General features: G+C 47.4%; 1 protein-coding gene across 1 annotated transcript in view; it reads right to left on the bottom strand.

Moving 5' to 3' along the window:
• The window catches only part of SMG6 (SMG6 nonsense mediated mRNA decay factor), a 237,681-nt gene that overhangs the window by 119,724 nt on the left and 96,201 nt on the right, over nt 1-21,756 (bottom strand). Inside the window, exons 11-12 of the mRNA XM_082678924.1 lie at nt 18,733-18,849; nt 10,149-10,317 (exon numbers count right to left, since the gene is read on the bottom strand). Coding sequence (XP_082535050.1) covers nt 10,149-10,317; nt 18,733-18,849 — 286 coding nt within the window. The remainder of the gene's footprint in view (nt 1-10,148; nt 10,318-18,732; nt 18,850-21,756) is intronic.

Raw genomic sequence — 21,756 nt, 5'->3', positions numbered from 1 at the left:
CGAGGGTTAAAAGGAACTGAACTTTCCACGACCCCATCTGCAGAGAAGAAAATAATAAGAGGAATGATGCACTGCCCCACAGCTCTGATAGTTTATCCTCCGGTCCCGGCTGCAGAGACAAGCACCGGATGTGATAGGGCTGCTCAGGGCCGCCTCCGAGGTTAGCGCTGCCCATGGGAGACGCACAGGGAGGCTCTTCCAGCTCCCCGCTTCCTCCCCCAGTGCCCTGCTGGCCACTTGAGCCCACTGCCTGAGTCTGCTCCCACAGCGCTGGTGAGCTCTGGCCAACAGGCACTGCTCCGCTGCAGAGCAGCAATTTGGAAAATAAACAGGAAAGACGACAGTGAGAAGGAAGAAGGTGAAAAGTCTCCCAGCTGAATTCTTGGCTTGGGGGCCTCGGTTGGTGCTGTGCAGGTCAAGGCTGCTTCAGGACGTAGATGGGGGTGGGGGGTGAGGGCAGCAGCATCTCCAGCCGGGGAGAGGCAGCAGAAAATTACCCACGGCTGCCACAATGGGAGGCCCCACATCCCTCTCTCATCCTCCCACCCCTACCATCTTGGATCCAAGACGAAGGAATATGTGGTACCATGTGGTTCTCATTACCATGCTCCCTGTCCCCTAAGGCTCAGATAAACCAAAACTGACTCCTCCCAGCGGCTGCTGGCCACTACTAGGGACCCCTGCCCACATCTGCCTTTTGCCCATTACCACCCACCTTGTGCCAAAACCTTAAGACTCACTGCAAAAATGAAGCGGATGAGTGTTCCTACCCTAGTATTGATTTGTAAGATAGCAGCTGATGCCAAAAGACATAGGAAGTATCCTGAGTTCCCAACTCAGAAATGTAAAGTGGCCCAAGGGCCAAGCTAGACTGAGCAGAACCAAGGGAATACACAAAATGCTCCGATGAAGGGTCGTTTCTGCCCTGATCCCGTCAGACTGGTGTGTGATTCTGAGTGGCCACTTTCTTCTGGTATTGCAGTGGGACGGCCCCCGATCACTTCACATATATATCATCAGTTCTCTCCTCTCTCACTGAGCACCACGAACATGAACACAGCTGACTGGACACCCAGGGACCATATGGTGACCCCCACAGAGGGTGGGGCAGAGGGGAGTGTCAGGAAACTAATACTAAAAGGAAGAGGTACTCTGAAAAACTAGGTGAGATGTCTGAACTCAGAAGTTAAGATATTTGCAGAAGTATGAGGCGATTCCTGGAAGCTGGGCAACATCACCTCAGCTTACCCCGATCAGGCCTCTGGGCTGAGAGGTCAGTTCCATGGGTGAACACAGGGTTTCCTGTCTGAGAAGGGGAAAAGTTCGCCTTTTCCTGCTCTAGTCCTCACCCCAGCTGGGAGTGCCTTCCAACCTTCACCCCAATCTAGTCCTTGGATTCTAAGGATTCAAGGTTGGCCTGGGCCAAGGAGCCCAAAGTCGAATTCTGGTGGCCGAGAGGAACTTTAAACAGCTCCCGATCTTCTAGAAATGCCTGGGAAATGACTCCCCAAGAGTTTTCAGACATTCTCAAGCCACTTTGGTTCTAAATGGACCCTCTAGGGTGCTATAGGCTTGGGCAAGTCCCTCTGGCTTGTTGTGGTCCCAACTCATACTTTGGGAAAGCTCCCAGAGTCCAAAAAAATCCCACCAAACAGACACAAGGCAGCCAGAGAACATGAAACTGCATCCAATGAGTCTGTTCATGGCTCTCAGAATGGTGGCAAGGGAGCCTCTCATGCAGCTGTGATGTGACTAGTGGGCAGGGATCAGCAGTGGTAGGGTGACCCGGTGGCCCAACCCCACAGAACACACCACACACCAGGAAAGCAGACCTCTGGCTGGAGTCTGAACACCAGGTCCTAGCTTGGGACAGACCAGCAGTGGCTAGTTATAGGTATGCACTCAGGACCAAGGCTCACCCACTTCCCCACAGACATGCATTCACTTACTCCACCAGGAAAGGAAAAAAATAAGAGTTAATTTACTTTTTATTGCCTCAGAATTCCAAGGTTTAATGTAGCTGTCAGTTTGAGTGCAGTGCAGCTGCCGGCCGATACAATGCAGCCCAGGCCAGCCCAGGTGACTAGGGAAACACATTTCACAGAAATGCACCAATATACACACTGTTGGCTGGTTGTCTGAGGGGATATTGACTTGGGGAATCAGATTAAACCTTCAGGCTGGGGTTAGTTCTGCAAACAGCATTAGAAAAGCAGCTTCAGTCCAAGGAACTGAGAAGTCCTGATCTCAGGTGGACCAGTGGGTTTCTGTGTTTCTACCATTTTGGAGTTTTCTCATACGATCTGTTACTTAACTATGTCATGCTCGGAAAGATTAAGGTGTGAGATATGCGAGGCAAGTTATACCACAACAACCTATCTCTTTCCTAGAACTCAGAGAGAAAGGCAGATCTGCCAGCTTTATAGGGAAGAGGTCAAGAATGAACTTTTCTGCAAACTCCATCCGAGGACGGGACTGAAGGAGGAAGACAGTTTGGAGAATGGAGTACTAAGGCCCGACCAGGGCTCAGGCCATCCTTCTGGCAAGTCTAAGGAGGACTAGGCCTCACACACCCCTTCGTATTTTTACTGGGGGAACAGGCTGACTGGTGATTAATATCAAGTACAATGACCCCATGTTACAAGCCTGCAGGGGCCTGTGGAGGTGGCCATTTCCTGTGTAATACCAGCTTGTTTAAACACTAACATTCAAACTCCACAGCTGCAGAACAAACCCGGAAAGAGGTGAGTGAGAAGAAGCCCTGCATTGTGTTTTGGAGCTACGGAAGATCAGAGAAGTAGTACAGATGGGAAACGAGTTGGGTCTTTTGGTTTCTGGAGTGAGACGCTCTGGAAATACAGCTAAGATGGCATAGAAACTAGGCACAAAGAAACTGAAAAAGAGAAAGTCCATGAACTATAAACACAAAAGGGGAAAGGCAAAAGGCCACAGCAAGAGAAATATTCTTAAGATATGTAATATCCTCTTTTTAAAACCTGTTTGCCTATGGACCATCATATTATAGCCCACAACTCTTCACGTGGGGTTCAATGGCCAACATGAGACCACTGTTGCCCTGGAGGACTTCCCACCCAACTGGACAAAACTGCAGGAAGTGAGCAGGTAATAACAGAAATGGACCTGAATCCAACAAGTCTGGTAGAGTCAAAAGAATAGTACCTGGGTTTGAAATAGCTTAGTAAGCTCCTTGGAAAGCCAGGATGTCATGCCAACTCTGTTCTCAGTAGGCCGAGGATCTGGTTCTGGTATCGGGGCTAGGCAGCTCAACAGAATGGGGCAGAGACTGGGGGAGGGTAGGAGGAGAACTATGCAGCTCCCTCTGAGATTTAGGAACTACAGTGTATTTTCCAGATGCCACCATGATATAAACCGGAGACAAAGTTATCAGGGATCACTATTCTAGGAGTTAAGACATGGGCAGCAAGATACCATCCTCCAAGAATAATAGCTGCTTATTAGGTGACGGCTAAAAAATACAAGACTCAGTTAAAGAAGATCCTTTCTGTCTTCCTAATTTACACAAACAAGTCAACTTGGGCCCTTGGAAGAGTGCCCAACCTAAATTAATTCTGCCCAATAGGGCAAAATCAATCTGCAGCTCAGTCACCCTGCGCTACTCGAAGAACACAAACTTCATGTTCTAAGCAGTGCAGCTGGAGCCCTATGGCCAACAACAGGTCACGGTAACCTTATTCCAGGATTTCTCAAGTACCTCTAACTGTGCCTCCCTCAACCTCTCTCTAGGTCAGTGCCTATTTGACTTCAGTTCTCCCAAGCTACACTCAGATGTATAGCCTCTGTCGCATCACTGTGGTGTGTTAAACCCATCAGCACTGTGTGTTTGGGAAAGAGCAGCCCCCAGGGGACCTTGACATCGCCACGGCATGAGTGGAGCCCTCGGCGGCCTCCCTGGTGCGGATTCTCACGGTTCCTGCCTCTCTAAATTTTTAGCTGTAACCACTCCAACACGTCTTCTTAGTTTAGCACACACTGGACCCAAATAACCTCAGCCCAGAGCTGGAAAGTACTCTCCCTGGGGTCAGCGGCTGTACCCTGCTGGGGTCAGACTGGAGCCTTGGGCCAACACCCCTTCCTCTCACAAGAAGTCCTGTGGGAGGAGTGGGGAGGGGACAGCGGCTCCTGCCGTGGGAGAGATCACGTGTGCCCCACACTCAGCACTTGGAGGAAGAGGAACCCCCTGGTGCCAGGCTATAGTGCTGACGCCCCAACCCGGAGCCAGGGAGACTGGGTGGGGAGCCAGGGTAGCAAAGGGGCTTCCCACAGTCACCACCACTTCCTTCAGGGAAGTGCTGATGGACTATTACTTAGTGACCTCCCAAAATGCCCTTCTGGGAAGACGTATTAAGCGTCCTTGAAGGGGTGCCGATTAGACTTGGGATTAGTTCTTATTTCAGAACTGCCCTATGAGGGCGAGTGAATGAGCTGCTTTTTAACTCAAGAATTTCTGTCTCGTCTACAGGGTCAACACGTGTAGGCTCCCTGCGGAAATGAGCTTACTGCATCCTCCCTCCATATCCCCATGTCTCCCTGTGTGACGGCACCTCAGAGGGCTCCCTACGAGCCCTTTCCAGCATGCTCTGTAGACTATACAAGACAAGCCATGGAAAAGCAGCAAGTCCAGGAATTTCTGGAGTTTTTTTTTTTTTTAACAGTGCTCCAATCCAACAGTGTGATAAATGCATCCGAGCTACAATTAGGAAGATATATAGCATCAGAATGCGAAGGTCTGGGCAGCCTGGTGAAACGCGGGCTCTCCAGAGCCCCAGCTATGTTTCCCATTATGTAACCCTGGTCATGGGCAGACAGCCAGACTCCAAATGAAAAAGAGACTCTGGCTTGGCACCGGTTCTATTTTCCTATCCTCATTCGGGGTCAGCGCAGTGTCATACAGCTGCAGAGAAAGCTCTGGGGATTAAACCTGGGAAAGCCTCCAAGACCAGGACCTGGGTTCAAGTACCAGCTGAAAGCAATAAACCAACTGCCACAGCTGGGCTAGGTTTGGATGTTCTCAAAGTCCCCTGACTCTTTCACTTACTGAGAACTAGAGATCAAGATGAGGGAAGATTTGGCTTCAGCAGAGACTATGCAATGAGGTAGGTTGTCCCACTGCCCCAGCCTTGCCAAAGGTCCTGGGGTGCAAGGGGGCTATGCTTAGGCTCGTGGAAGCCTGTTGCTCTGCTCCTCTCCACCACCTGACATTCACAGCTTGCCTCATGCTCACTTGGTAAAGCGGGGAGTAGCTGCCCCTCCCCTCTAACAAGAGGCCTGGCACAGAAACTGTGCTCCCCACTCCACCCCCACCCCCATAAGTACACGGCCCCTCCAAACACTGTGGTCTGTTCTAACCAGACCAAAGCACTCTACACTGCCTTTTACAGTGGCTCGAGGCACCTTTCCACACCCTGCTACAATCCTCTGCACCAAAATCTCCTGGGATACAAAGCCATCCTATTACGACTCCTAACAGATACAAATGGGAAGTCAACGTACTTCCGTGCTGACTCCAGCACACACACCTACTAAGTGCCACTGCTGTGGGAAGGCACAAACAGCCCTGAAATCCTGCCCTTGTCACTCTGCAGTGTCAGTGAAGTTCTGTCATCATCATTCTAAGTGGTCCATATGTGCCTAAGTGGCTACTGCCTAGGAAAAGTAAACTTGACCAGAAAGAAGAGGAATACGGGCAAAGGGGAGAGAACCAAGGAGACTACTGATGCGCTTTAGAATGCCCCTGAAAAAGTGGAGGTGCTTCGAAATGACTAACTGTGCGAGGAGAGATGGTAACACAATGAAAGACAGAAAGAGAATGAAGGGAGCAAGATTAAACAAGGGTCCAAATGTGTCAAGGAGACAATTTGGGAGTAGGGAATTTCTGGAGGAGAAGCCAACTACAATGTAGGCTATCTGGTCACCTTATCGTAGGATCAGTGAGGAATCTGTCTTTGCAGAGAACAAATGCAGGCGAAGACCAATGAAAACATGCAAAGGAGAGGCGTTAAGTGGAAGCCATTTCCTTCCTACTCTCTTGAGAGCGTTCCTAAACCCTCCAAAATGAAGAGCAGCACAAGGACCTTAAGAGTGTCAGAGGGATGACTGTTCTGACATCTACAGAACTGTCTGGAGTATGTTATTCCCTATGGCCTTAAAAGAAAAGGCTCCACAGTATGGAAGATCAGTGGGTATAAGATGTCACTTTGAAACCTACAGAAGAACCACCTACCGTACCTTGCCAATCTCTCAACCACAGCATTCACTCGGTGAGTGTTAGGCAGTTACGTGAGAAACTAGAAAGAAGGGAGGTAAATTCTTATTCCACTTTCCACTGCTTGGATCTGAAGGCTATGAGGTGGGATGACCCTCAGTGGTGGTCAGACCAGGTTTGTTCTGTCCAACAGTGGCACCAGCCCTCAAACCACCATGCCTTGTGGTCAGGCCCCAGGATGGCAGAGCCCCCCCTTTATACTTAAACTTGCATTCCAGAGACAACCAGCCGCTGATCCCGATTGCAAAGGGAGGCAGTGCAGGAGGGGACTCCATTTTCTACCACACTGACTTCTCTAGCCTAAACTGGACTCATCAAAAAGTAAGTTACAGCTACAGGAACTTGTTTACTAAGCAATCAGATTCAACATATCATTTGGTCAGATTTGCTATCCTTGTGCAGAAAAGTCTGAAAAGACTAAGCAAATTTGATTCGAGTGTCCCAACCCCCTCTGCCTTTCTGTAGCCTTGGAGGTGAAGCCCAGCTGGGGACGGATGTAACTTGGACCACGTGCCCAGCTGCAGATTGAGCCCTTGCCCAAAGATGGGCAGCAGCTCGCATAAGCCGGCAATGGGCCATTTGCTCCAGCATCCACAGAGAAAACAGATTCAGCACCTCAAGCAAATGAAGCCCAGCACTTCCTGTGTGAGGTTTCCATTTCCTCAGCCAAACAAAAGCCAAAGGGAGCAGGAGAGGGAGGAGGGATAAAGGGAGACAGGTCGCAGAAGAGAGTTAGCAGGCCTGATGGCCAGGATATGGGCAAACAGGGGCTGGGTGGACCATATCTAAGGTTGTGAGGTGGGGTGACCCAGAAGGCCCAAGCTCCAGGGACAGATGGTCTGCCTCCCCACCCCCCGAGAGGAAGGGAGGAACACTCCGTGACCCCTGCACATGCTCAGAAGCAGTGGCTTCAGATACTTGGAGAGCAGAGCCCTTCCTTGTCAGTTTCTTTCCAAAACTGCAAATTGCCTAGTCGGCATCTTAGATTAAGGGTCTGAAAACTTTGAGGCTGTACATGTTAACTCTTCAGTGAACACTGCTGGCAAACAGCTGCCCCCTAGCCAGCAGATTGGTCTGTTCCTTTGTGTGTCCACAGCTCCCCAGCTCAAGCTCAACCCTGGCTCACGCGGCCTCAGCCTGGAGTGCATTTTGAAACCTAGAAGCGTTCACAGGAAAGCTGCAAAGATTTGTTTGATGCTGTGAGCATCACTCACATGGGTACAGAGCTAGAGCTGCCTGGGGAGGGCAGGCTTAATGGTCAAGGGGTGCTTCCTGGGGTGAGGAGCAAGGAAGAAATGGGACGAAGGAAATGCAGGAAAGAGTCAGACTATATAGTCCACACAGAAGGGTCTAACTGCTGGCCAGAAACCTCTGCTGCAGTCTTCCCTCTGTGGGTCACCCATGAGTCTGGGAGACTCACATGGCTGGTCCCCAGCCCAGAGAAGCACCCCTCCCCACTCCCTAGAAATGCCACTGGCACCATCCTAGGTATCCATCCTCCAACGTCCAGTATTTTCCCCCTCCCAGGGAAGAGCACTGGAGAAGAATGATGAGATGCTGGGTGTGGATGCTTGTTCCCAAACACACATATATACACCCAACACAGAGCCTGAAGGAACCCTGAGTGCACTACACCTGCCAGAGACAATACAGCAGATGGGGGAGGGAGGAATGGAGGGAGGGGAGAAAGGGAGAAGGAAAAGCTAAACAGAGAGAAAGAGAGACAGACACCAAGGGAGAGACAGATAGGAAGAGAGAAAGAGTAAGAGAGAGGGAGGGAGAGAGATGGATGGTCAACAGAGTTGACCAGAAACAGGCACCTATGTGCACACACATTGGGACACTCTTACGCAAACACAAACACACACACAGTGACCCTAACGTACAGAAGAACAAGACACATAGGAACATGGATATAGATGAGGAGCTGGCAAACATTTTCTATAATGGGATAGAGAGTAAATAGTTCTGGCTCTGCAGACCATACGGTCTCTGTCACAACTACTCACCTCCACGGCTGCAGTGTGAAAGCAGCCATGGACAAGTGTAAGCAAACAAGCACGGCTGGGTTCCAGCACAACTTCACGGACACTGAAACGGGACTTCCATACACTTTTCACAAGTCATGAAGTCTTACTCTTTTTATTTTATTTTTTCAACCATTTAAAAATGTAAACCATTCTGAGCTCATGGGCCACAGCTTGCTGAGCCCTGAAACAGATACACAGACAGCAGAGAGAGACAAACAGAGTCAAGCAAAGAGGCAGGCAGGGACAAGCCAAGACAAGCTGAGACAGGCAGGAGGGACAGGCAGAGGCAGGCAGGGAGACACAGGCGAGGCAGCCCCTGTATCCACATATACAGAAATCCCCTGCCCCAACAGAGAGACCTAGACTGACACACAGAGACATACTCACAGACAAATATGGACACGGACACAGGCAGTCCTGGGCACAGACATTCAGGAACATATACAAACACTCCCACAGGACACAGCCACACGCAGAGAGACATGGACAGGACCGAAGCAGACATGGACTGACATGGCCCAAGAATCAGACATAGACATATATATGAACACACAGACATGGAGACAGACACACAGTGAAAGAGATTCCTCACGGGGACACAGGAACCCTGTAAAGAGATCCACACACCAGGATAGACAGAGACGCAGACACAGATATGGACACAGCACATGGACCCACATACATAGACAGACATGGAAAGGCACATCAAAAGAGCCTTCGATAGGGCTTCCCTGGTGGCGCAGTGGTTGAGAGTCCGCCTGCCGATGCAGGGGGACACGGGTTCGTGCCCCGGTCTGGGAAGATCCCACATGCCGCGGAGCGGCTGGGCCCGTGAGCCATGGCTGCTGAGCCTGCGCGTCTGGAGCCTGTGCTCCGCAACGGGAGAGGCCACAGCAGTGAGAGGCCCGCATACCGCAAAAAAAAAAAAAGAGCCTTCAATAGACAAATCGCCGGGGACGGACACACACACACACACACACACACACACACACACACACTCTCTCACACTCACACTCAGACACAAACAACCAGACACACATAGAAAACCAGACCCAAACAGGCACACGCAGATCTACAACTCACACATCGCTACAAACACAAGAAATAGCCCTACCTGGCTGCACAGCAACGTGAATGTACCATGCCACTGACTGTATGCTTAAAAATGGTTAAGATGGCAAACTTTGCCACATATATATATTTTACCACATGTCATATGGACAAACAAAAAGATCTACAGAGAAACACCCAGCAGACACACATACTCCCCAGACCAACACATCCCACATCAACACAAAGAGACAGGGAGAGGGGGCGGGATGTGCTGCGGGGACAGGGACGAACTGAGTGGGAGAGAGGGGTGCATGCTCTCACCATTCCCCACATACTACAACGTCGTGAGAGGAAGGCAAGGAGACAGAGTGCGCAGGACAGCACGAGAAGCAGCAAGAGCCTGAGAGATGCACAGAGATAGACTAAAAGGGAGAGAAAGAAACAAAGTCTCTCACACACACTGACTGACACCCACCCAGACTCAGCAGGCAGCTGCCGAGACGGTGAGTATGAACAGTTCGCAGTAAAAATTAGCAAGATCGAGGGGAAGGAACGAAACAGAGCAAGCTATGGTGTGAGAGAAAGAGAGACTGAGAGGAGGAGCAACAGGCTGGAGAACAGGCAGAAACAACCCAATACGTCAGAGGACGAGGAGGGCGTCAGGGAAGGGGAAACCCCAAGTTCAAATGAAGAGGGAAGACAGACACAAGCGGGCTGCGGGATGGGGGCTGTGGGCACACGGGTGGGCAAGGCTGACTCACTGTGAGGGCAGATCCAGGGATGTGGGCGGAGGATTCCAGGTGTCTGGATAGCCGAGCATCCAGTCCGACCAGACTTTCACACTGGGGAGCAGTTCCTTCAGGTCGGGGACGAAGGAAGACACCTTGATGTCATCTTGATCCTCCTCCTCCTCAGGAGAGGACAGCTGAGCTGCAGAGGCAAAGGGTGAGAACTGGGCCTAGGCCTGCTGCGGCCCCCGAGTGAGGCCTGGGGCACTGGGTCGGCAGCAAGCTCTTAGGGAAGGGAGGCCAAGTCCACAGGAGAGCTGGGCCCAGAGGCGAAGAGCAAGTGCCAGCAACTGAGAGGATTCCGCAAAGCAGGACAGAGAGAGAACCAGGGCACCGGGTCCGCCCTGCAGACAGCTGTCTCTGCTCCACCTGTGGCCTGGCTGTAGCTGCTACCCTGGCCTCCAGCCCCTGCCCCCACCCACTCTTAGCCTCCCTCCAGCACAGTCCTGAGATGGCACCAGGGTTCATGCCCAGACTGTACGACCTGAATTTGATGGTGAGGATGTATCAGAGAAACCCAAATTTTAGGGCGTTCTACAAAGTAAATCTCCTCTACACTTCAAAAATGTTAAGACCATGAAGGACAAAGGAAGACAGAAAAACCATTCCAGATTGCAGGAGACTAAAGAGACATGACATCTAAATGCAAAGTGGGATCTTGGAATGGATCCTAGACCAGAAAGAAACTTTTTTCTTCAAATTCTTTTTGGGACAACTGGTACAAACTCAATAAGGCCTGTAGATTCAATAATAGTACTGTATCAATGCTGGCTTCCTGATTGTGATAAGAGTACTGTGATATAAGAGAATGTCCTCATGACTAGGAAATACACAGTCAAGTATTTGGGGAGAAAAAGTTACCATGTCCGTAACTTACAATCAAATGGTTCATAAAAAAAAAATAACAGGGACTTCCCTGGTGGCACAGTGGTTAAGATTCCACCTGCCAATGCAGGGGACACGGGTTCGAGCCCTGGTCCGGGAAGATCCCACATGCCGCGGAGCAACTAAGCCCGTGTGCCACAACTACTGAGCCAGCCCTCCAGAGCCCGTGAGCCACAACTACTGAGCCTGCATGCTGCAACTACTAAAGCCCACACACCTAGAGCCCGTGCTCTGCAACAAGAAGCCCGTGCACCACAACAAAGAGTAGCCCCCGTTCGCCACAACTAGAGAAAGCCCACGCACAGCAACAAAGATCCAACACAGCCAAAAATAAAATTAAATAAATAAATTTTAAAAATAAATAACAATAACCATTAGGTATAGGTGTGTGTGTGGAAAGAGAGAGAACTTAAAGCAAATATGGTAAAATGTTATCAATTAGGGAATCTGGGTGAAGGGTATGTAAGAGAGCTGTCAGTATTATTCTTGCAACTCTTCTATAAATTTGAAATTGTTTCCAAATAGTTACCCCTACCATCCCTCCAAAAAACAGGCAGTCCCGGAGGCTAGAGGCATTCACAAAAGCTGATGCGGGGTTCAAGACGGCAGAGTAGAAGGACGTGCACTCACTCCCTCTGGCAAGAGCACCGGAATCACAACTAACTGCTGAACAATCATCAACAGGAAGACACTGGAATTCACCAAAAAAGATACCCCACATCCAAAGACAAAGGAGAAGCTGAAATGAGATGGTAGGAGGGGCACAATCACAATAAAATCAAATCCCATAACGGCTGGGCGGGTGACTAACAAACTGGAGAACACTTATACCACAGAAGTCCACCCACTGGAGTGAAGGTTCTGAGCCCCACGTCAGGCTTCCCAACCTGGGGGTCTGGCAACAGGAGAAGGAATTCCTAGAGAATGAGATTTTGAAGGCTAGCGGGACGTGATTGCAGGATTTCAACAGGACTGGGGGAAACAGAGACTCCACTCTTGGAGGGCACACACAAAGTAGTGTGTGCATCAGGACCCAGGGGAAGGAGCAGTGACCCCATAGGAGACTGAACCAGACCTACCTGCCTGTGTTGGAGGATCTCCTGCAGAGGCGGGGGTGGGGGGGGTGGCTCACCGTGGGGACAAGGACACTGGCAGCAGAAGTTCTTCTGGGAAGTACTCCTTGGTTGAGCCCTCCCAGAGTCCGCCATTAGCCCACCAAAGAGCCGTTAGGCTCCAGTGCTGGGTAGCCTCAGGCCAAACAACCAACAGGGAGGGAACCCAGCCCCACCCATCAGCAGACAAGCGGATTAAAGTTTTACTGAGCTCTGCCCACCAGAGCAACAGACAGCTCTACCCACCACCAGTGCCCCCCATCAGGAAGCTTGCACAAGCCTCTTAGATAGCCTCATCCAACAGAGGGCAGACAGCAGAAGCAAGAACTACAATCCTGCAGCCTGTGGAAAACCACATTCATAGAAAGATAGACAAGATGAAAAGGCAGAGGGCTATGTACCAGATGAAGGAACAAGATAAAACCCCAGAAAAACAACTACATGAAGTGGAGATAGGCAACCTTCCAGAAAAAGAATAATGACAGTGAAGATGATCCAGGACCTCAGAAAAAGAATGGAGGCAAAGATCAAGAAGATGCAAGAAATGAAGACCTAGAAGAATTAAAGAACAAACAAACAGAGATGAACAATACAATAACTGAAATGAAAAATACACCAGAAGGCATCAATAGCAGAATAACTGAGGCAGAAGAACGGATAAGTGACCTGGAAGACAGAATGGTGGAATTCACTGCCACAGAACAGAATAAAGAAAAAACAATGAAAAGAAATGAAGACAGCCTAAGAGACCTCTGGGACAACATTAAATGCAACAACATTCACATTATAGGGGTCCCAGAAGGAGAAGAGGGAGAGAAAGGACCCAAGAAAATATTTGAAGAGATTATAGTCGAAAACTTCACTAACATGGGAAAGGAAATAGCCACCCAAGTCCAGGAAGCGCAGAGTACCAGGCAGGATAAACCGAGGAGAAACACGCCGAGACACATAGTAATCAAATTGACAAAAAATAAAGACAAAGAAAAATTATTGAAAGCAACAAGGGAAAAACGACAAATAACACACAAGGGAACTCCCATAAGGTTAACAGCTGATTTCTCAGCAGAAACTCTACAAGCCAGAAGGGAGTGGCATGATATATTTAAAGTGATGAAAGGGAAGAACCTACAACCAAGATTACTCTACCTGGCAAGGATCTCATTCAGATTCAATGGAGAAATCAAAAGCTTTACAGACAAGCAAAAGCTAAGAGAATTCAGCACCACCAACCCAGCTCTACAACAAATGCTAAAGGAACTTCTCTAAGTGGGAGACACAAGAGAAGGAAAGGACCTACAAAAACAAATGCATAACAATTAAGAAAATGGTAATAGGAACATACATATTGATAATTACCTCAAACGTGAATGGATTAAATGCTCCAACCGAAAGACACAGGCTCGCTGAATGGACACAAAAACAAGACCCATATATATGCTGTCTACAAGAGGCTCACTTCACACCTAGGGACATGTACAGACTGAAAGTGAGGGGATGGAAAAAGATACTCCGTGCAAATGGAAATCAAAAGGAAGCTGAAGTAGCAAGACTCGTATCAGATAAAATAGACTTTAAAATAAAGAATGTTACAAGAGACAAGAAGGACACTACACGATGATCAAGGGATCAATCCAAGAAGAAGATATAACAATTATAAAAATACATGCACCTAACATAGGAGCACCTCAATACATAAGGCAGCTGCTAACAGCTATAAAAGAGGAAATCAACACTAACACAATAATAGTGGGAGACTTTAACACCTCACTTACACCAATGGACAGATCATCTAGACAGAAAATTAATAAGGGAACACAAGTTTTAAATGACACAATAAACTAGATAGATTTAATAGATATTTATAGGACATTCCATCCAAAAACAGCAGATTAAACTTTCTTCTCAAGTGCACACAGAACATTCTCCAGGATAGATCACATCTTGGGTCATAAATCAAGCCTCGGTAAATTTAAGAAAACTGAAATCGTATCAAGTATCTTTTCCGACCACAATGCTATCAGGTTAAAAATCAATTACAGGGAAAAAAACATAAAAAACACAAACACATTGAGGCTAAACAATACGTTACTAAATAACCAAGAGATCACTGAAAAAATCAGAGGAAATCAAAAAATACCTAGAGAGAAATTACAACAAAAACATGACAATCCAAAACCTATGGGATGTAGCAAAAGCAGTTCTAAGAGGGAAGTTTATACCAATACAAGCCTACCTCAAGAAACAAGAAAAATCTCAAATGAACCATCTAACCTTACATCTAAAGGAACTGGAGAAAGAAGAACAAACAAAACCCGAAGTTAGTAGAAGGAAAGAAATCATAAAGATCAGAACAGAGATAAATGAAATAGAAACAAAGAAAACAATAGCAGACATCAATAAAACTAAAAGCTGGTACTTTGAGAAGATAAACAAAATTGACAAACCTTCAGCCACACTCATCAAGAAAAAGAGGGAGAGGACTCAAATCAATAAAATTAGAAATGAAAAAGGAGAAGTTACAACAGACACCACAGAAATACAAAGCATCATAAGAGAGTACTACAAACAACTGCTATGCCAGTGAAATGGACAACCTGGAAGAAATGGACAAATTCTTAGAAAAGTATAAAGTTCCAAGACTGAACCAGGAAGAAATAGAAAATATGAACAGACCAATCACAAGTAATGAAATTGAAACTGTGATTAAAAATCTTCCAACAAACAAAAGTCCAGGACTAGATGGCTTCACAGGTGAATTCCATCAAACATTTAGAGAAGAGCTAACACAGATATTTCTCAAACTCTTCCAAAAAATTGCAGAGCAAGGAACACTCCCAAACTCATTCTACGAGGCCACCATCACCCTGATACCAAAACCAGACAAAGATACTATAAAAATAGAAAATTACAGATCACTGATGAATATAGGTGCAAAAATCCTCAACAAAATACTAGCAAACAGAATCCAACAACACATTCAAAGGATCATACACCATGATCAAGTGGGATTTATCCCAGGGATGCAAGGATTCTTCAATATATGCAAAACAATCAGTGTGATACACCATATTAACAAATTGAAGAATAAAAACCATATGATCATCTCAATAGATGTAGAAAAAGCTTTTGACAAAATTCAATACCCATTTATGATAAAAACTCTCCAGAAGGTGGGCACAGAGGGAACCTACCTCAACATAATAAAGGCCATATACGACAAACCCACAGCAAACATCATCCTCTGTGGTGAAAAACTGAAAGCATTTCCTCTAAGATCAGGAACAAGACAAGGATGTCCACTCTCACCACTCTTATTCAACATAGTTTTGGAAGTCCTAGCCACAGCAATCAGAGAGGAAAAAGAAATAACAGGAATACAAATTGGAAAAGAGTAGTGAAACTGTCACTGTTTGCAGATGACATGATACTATACATAGAAAATCCTAAAGATGCCACCAGAAAACTACTAGAGCTAATCAATGAATTTGGTAAGGTTGCAGGATATAAAATTAATGCACAGAAATCTCTTGCATTCCTATACACCAACAATGAAAGATCAGAAAGAGAAATTAAGGAAACAATCCCATTCACCATTGCAATAAAAAGAATAAAATACCTAGGAATAAACCTACCTGAGGAGGTAAAAGACCTGTACTCAGAAAACTATAAGACACTGATGAAAGAAATCAAAGATGACACAAACAGATGGAGAGATATACCATGTTCTTGGATTTTAAGAATCAATATTGTGAAAATGACTATGCTACCCAAAGCAATCTACAGATTCAATGCAATCCCTATCACACTACCAGTGGCATTTTTTACAGAACTATAACAAGAAATCTTAAAATTTGTATGGAGACACAAAAGACCCCAAATAGCCAAAGCAGTCTTCAGGGAAAAAAACGGACCTGGAGGAATCAGACTGCCTGACTCCAGACTATACTACAAAGCTACAGTAATCAAGACAATATGGTACTGGCACAAAAACAGAAATATAGATCAATGGAACAGGATAGAAAGCCCAGAGATAAACCCACGCACCTATGGTCAACTAATCTATGACAAAGGAGACAAGGATATACAGTGGAGAAAAGACCGTTTCTTCAGTAAGTGGTGCTGGGAAAACTGGACAACTACATGTAAAAGAATGAAATTAGAACACTCCCTAACACCATACACAAAAATAAACTCAAAATGGATTAGAGACCTAAATGTAAGACCGGACACTATAAAACTCTTCTTAGAGGAAAACACAGGAAGAACACTCTTGGACATAAATCACAGCAAGATCTTTTTTGATCCACCTCCTAGAGTAATGGAAATAAAAACAAAAATAAACAAATGGGACCTAATGAAACTTAAAAGCTTTTGCAAAGCAAAGGAAACTACAAACAAGACAAAAAGACAACACTCAGTATGGGAGAAAATATTTGCAAACGAATCAACGGACAAAGGATTAATCTCCAAAATATATAAACAGCTCATGCAGCTCAATATTAAAAAAACAAACAACCCAATCAAAAAATGGGCAGAAGACCTAAGTAGACATTTCTCCAAAGAAGACATACAGATGGCCAAGAAGCACATGAAAAGCTGCTCAACATCACTAATTATTACAGAAATGAAAATCAAAACTACAATGAGGTATCACCTCACACCAGTTAGAATGGGCATCATCATAAAATCTACAAACAACAAATGCTGGAGAGAGTGTGGAGAAAAGGGAACCCTCTTGCATTGCTGGTGGGAATGTAAATTGATACAGCCACTATGGAGAACAGTATGGAGGTTCCTTAAAAAACTAAAAATAGGGCTTCCCTGGTGGCGCGGTGGTTGAGAGTCCGCCTGCCAATGCAGGGGACGCAGGTTCATGCCCCGGTCCGGGAAGATCCCACATGCCGCGGAGCGGCTGGGCCCGTGAGCCATGGCCGCTGAGCCTGCGCGTCCGGAGCTTGTGCTCTGCAACGGGAGAGGCCGCAGCGGTGAGAGGCCCGCGTACCGCAAAAAAAGAAAAAAAAAAAAACTAAAAATAGAATTACCATATGACCCAGCAATCCCACTACTGGGCATATTCCCAGAGAAAACCATAATTCAAAAAGACACATGCGGGCTTCCCTGGTGGTGCAGTGGTTAAGAATCTGCCTGTCAATGCAAGGGACACGGGTTCGAGCCCTGGCCCGGGAAGATCCCACATGCTGCGGAGCAACTAAGCCTGTGCGCCACAACTACTGAGCCTGAGCTCTAGAGCCCACGTGCCACAACTACTGAGCCCACGTGCCACAACTACTGAAGCCTGCGCGCCTAGAGCCCATGCTCCGCAACAAGAGAAGCCACAACGAGGAGTCGGCGCACCACAACAAAGAGTAGCCCCCGCTCAGCGCAACTAGAGAAAGCCTGTGCACAGCAACGAAGATGCAACACAGCCAAAAGCCAAAAATAAAATAAATAATTTATACATATAAAAAAAAGAGACACATGCACCCCAGTGTTCATTGCAGCACTATTGACAATAGCCAGGACATGGAAGCAACCTAAATGCCCATCGACAGACGAATGGATAAAGAAGATGTAGTACATATACACAATGGAATATTACTGAGCCATAAAAAGGAACGAAATTGGGTCATTTGTAGAGACCTGGATGGATGTAGAGACTGTCATACAGAGTGAAGTAAGTCAGAAAGACAAAAAACAAATATCGTGTATTAACGCATATATGTGGAACCTAGAAAAATGGTACAGATGAACCAGTTTGCAGGGCAGAAATAGACACACAGATGTACAGAACAAACATATGGACACCAAGGGGGGGAAAGTGCAGGTGGGGGGTGGGGGTGGTGGTGGGATGAATTGGGAGATTGGGATTGACATGTATACACTGATGTGTATAAAATGGATAACTAATAAGAACCTGCTGTATAAAAAAATTAATTAGATTAAATTTAAAAATTAAAAAAAAAAAAGCTGATGTGGCAGGGGAACAACAGACGGGCCTCACCACTCATCAAAACTAATCCAGAAGCTGAAAGAAAGGTACGCCCTTCAGACCTACCTTACACGGCTCAGCAATCAGGCTTGGAATTCTAAGGGCAGCCTTAACGGATAAGGGGACACTGCTCAAAGGGCTAAAAGAACCCCTGCTCTGGTCCAGTGAGTCTACCGAGATGGCTGGTCCACAGTGGTTATAGCCCCCACCAGGTATCTGACAAACAGGGACATACAGATAGAGGGGAAAACCAAAACATGGATTATGAACACCAAGGGAAACTCATTTTTCTTTCTTTTTTTTTTTTAAGTTGCAGGAACATGCAGTAGTTCAGAGGTACATTGAAAATCCTAACTATTAAAGGTGAAAAGGGAGTGAGGAGGAAAGAGGCCTCCTCTCCTTTCTACAAGGAGGAAAGAGGGCCATAGAGGAAATGGGACTAGTTAGGTGGGCAAAAGGAAGCCTGCAGTAGAGGGAGAAGACGCAGAGAAAGCATTGTGGCATTTTGAGCTTGTCTGGGCAGGACCCAGGAGCTGGGACGTCCACCAGTCAGGGCCCCTCATCTGCTTACCTTTGGCTGATTCCTTCAGTAAGTCGGTGCAGCGCTGCACCAGGAGAGAAAACATGGCCAGGCCCAGGGCTGCGGCTTGCTCCTGGATCACAGAGCGACACTCCTCCGAGAAGCAGTCTGAGCAGGAGCAAAGGGAAGTCCATCAGTATCCTGGGGGCCAAGGGCTCCTCTTCCCTACCTTACTAGGTGCAAGTCCTTGCTTGTATCACCGAGCTCCTTGCCCTTCATCTAAGACTGGTGTTGTAATATTCCCTCTCTCAAAGGGCAGTCAAAAGGCTAAATAAAGTAATGCACGTGAAGCACTTACCACGATGACCGGCCTGTGGGTAAGCACTCAATAAGGTATTATAAGGCTCACGTGTGTAAATTCTGTCTCACATCACTTCCCCAGGATCAGTTACCCCAAGGTGAGCAGCCTGAGCCACACCTGCACGCTCTCTGCCTTTAGCTGCCTGCTGAGGATGTGAAGCAACAGCAACAAGAAGTCATATTTAATTAACTCAGTCTCTCTAATGTATACATAGCGGGAATACAATCACCAATTAAGATCAGAAAAATACACATTTAAAAGTTATCTTCTTGAATCACCAAGCTTTGGTTCCATCCTTACCTTCTCTCTGTTCCTCCTCCTCAGAGAACACACATGAAACAAATAACCTATTTTCACCGCGTGAGTTAACTTTATATAGGACAGTGCATGGCACATAATAAGCACTTAATCAGTGTTAGCTTTAATTTTCACAAGTTCTCTCCGCTAGGGCTAAGAAATAAATCTGGTTTCCAGTACTAGCACCCTATCCCCCTGACGCTCTCAGCCTGCCCAACTTCCCTCTGGCTGCAGGTCAGGGAAAGGAGCCACCTTGGTGGTGGCCAGGGCTATTCTTTAGCGGGAGCTACATACACACCTTCAAACCACTGCCCGTACCTGCCCCTTGTCCGTGGCCCTCCCTGACAGGCACATCATCCAGACTTGAGAGAAACAGGCGACAAACAGAAGGCAGCAGTCCAGCCTGCAGCCTCAGCGCAGGAGACACCCTATACGCACAGGAGACGGAATCGGGGGCCAGGCTCGCTTGCTTTGGCAGCAGCTGATCTGTTAATTCCTTCTGTCTGAATACAGGAGAACTCCCAGAATCTCCAGGTGTTAAAAGGATAATTAGCCACATGTTTGATCTCTGTCCCTGCTTGCATTTTAACCTCAGTAGCCAAGGGGGAGCCCTCCTGCCTCTCCCCTCATTGATACTCATCTTTCCAGTGGGGCCAAATTGAAGTCTTTACTCCAGGAGATGCTACACAACCACAGTTATTCCTAACCGTCTTGGCCACAGGAGCAAACATGACTGGAGTATGCAAAGCCAGCCCCAAACCACTTCAGAAAGCCCTGGGGGTGAGAAGGAATGGGCTGCTGTTCAGAAGGTCCCAACATATGAATAGCATCAGTGTGGCAACTCTTCCATAGTGGCTTTCCTACCATCTTTCCAGATGCCCAGTGGTCCCAAATGTCACCCTCTAACTTTCCAGTTCAACTGCGGCAGGCAGTAAGGAAGTGGTAACAAGCCATGTGATTAGAACAGATCACCAGTCTCATTCTTCTTCCGGTAAGGCCCTAACCCTGTGCTAGAGAGACAAAAAACAAGCATCTAAGAACAAAGCGCAGGGAGGATGGAAAGTAGGGAAGGGGAAGATGTGTAAGCCATCCCAAGGAAAAGTTGCCAACTGCTCTCCTCCACCCTTACTATAGGCAACAGGACTGTCTGTACCACCCCAGCTCAGCCCAGGCCCCTGCCAAGCACTGCCAGCAGCCTGCCTCTAATTAGCAACAAATCCCAGAATGGGAGAATAAGTCCATAACAGAGGGAACTAGGAGAGGAGGAGTAGAGGCCACATCCTGGTAGTTGACACACTGAGTACACATTAGTGTCCCCTCATCAACTGGGCATCTTAGGCAGAAGTCACCTGCACATAGAAGGCCCTCAGAAGGGATGGAGGGGGGTATCTTAGCTCCAAGGACTGGCAGAAGCCCAAGACTACAAGAAGACACGCTCATCAGCCTCGATAAGGATAAGATGGGGCAAAGGAAGATTACTTTCACCAAGACCATTTCTATTTTTATGATGAACATCAACCTCAGGTTAGACTCCTTCTCAGAGTGCACAGGGCTAGGGCTCAAGGGGGAGAACTAACCGCTTAAGAACAATGACACTGAGGCCTCTGGGGAGTCCAGGCTGGTTCCTTTTTAAAGCTTCTTGCAATAAGGTCTGGGAACCAGGTGGGGAAGTGACAACTGGAGCCTCTCTGCTGTGTCTGGAAGGGCTCAACTACCTCTCAGGGCAGCAGCTAAAAGGTAGCTTCATGACTGCTCTGCTCTTGGCCATCGTTATGTCACCTCAACCCTTCACCCACCCACCCCCACCCCTCCATCTCCCCAGGAAGGGCCTGACAGCACTCCCTGCTGTGTTCTGGTTTGACTGATGGGGAGGTACAAATCAGTAAGCTGTTCTGCTCTGATCAAGCAGGTGGTGATATCACAGCTATCTGGGGGTCAGAACGCCTGGGTCTCCGTCAACTCTTCGTACAGAGCACTTTCTGGAAGGCCTGCCCTCCTCCAAGGCTCAGTGGTACCACAGGCACTGAGCATCTACAGTGTCCTCGACCCTGTGCTGAAGAACAAAGCTACAAATAAGACAGGATCCCTGCAATCTTAGGACCTTGCAAACGGTTTATTTACCCCCAGTAACCATGGCAACTCAGACCCAGTGCCTCCAGGGAGAAATGTATTAAGTGCTATGGTATCTTCAGGAGATGCTCTGTGCTTCACTTAGGCTTCTGTGGACTAAAAGCTGTAAGATGCCAGCCCTTGAGACGTACCCACGCTTATGCAAGTGGGTAGTAAAACAGCATCCAGATTCCCAGGTCCGCCCACTCTAAGGTTAGGAAACTGGTCCCGGTCTTACAGATGCCCGTATATATCCCTAGAGCGGGCTGGGCCAGGCCAACACGTGATGTGGGGTGGGGAAGGAAAAA

Source organism: Grampus griseus (genome assembly GCF_964374135.1).
Source record: "Grampus griseus genome assembly, chromosome: 20".
NCBI classification, from domain to species: Eukaryota; Metazoa; Chordata; class Mammalia; order Artiodactyla; family Delphinidae; genus Grampus; species Grampus griseus.
This window is presented reverse-complemented; position numbering and strand designations above follow the sequence as displayed.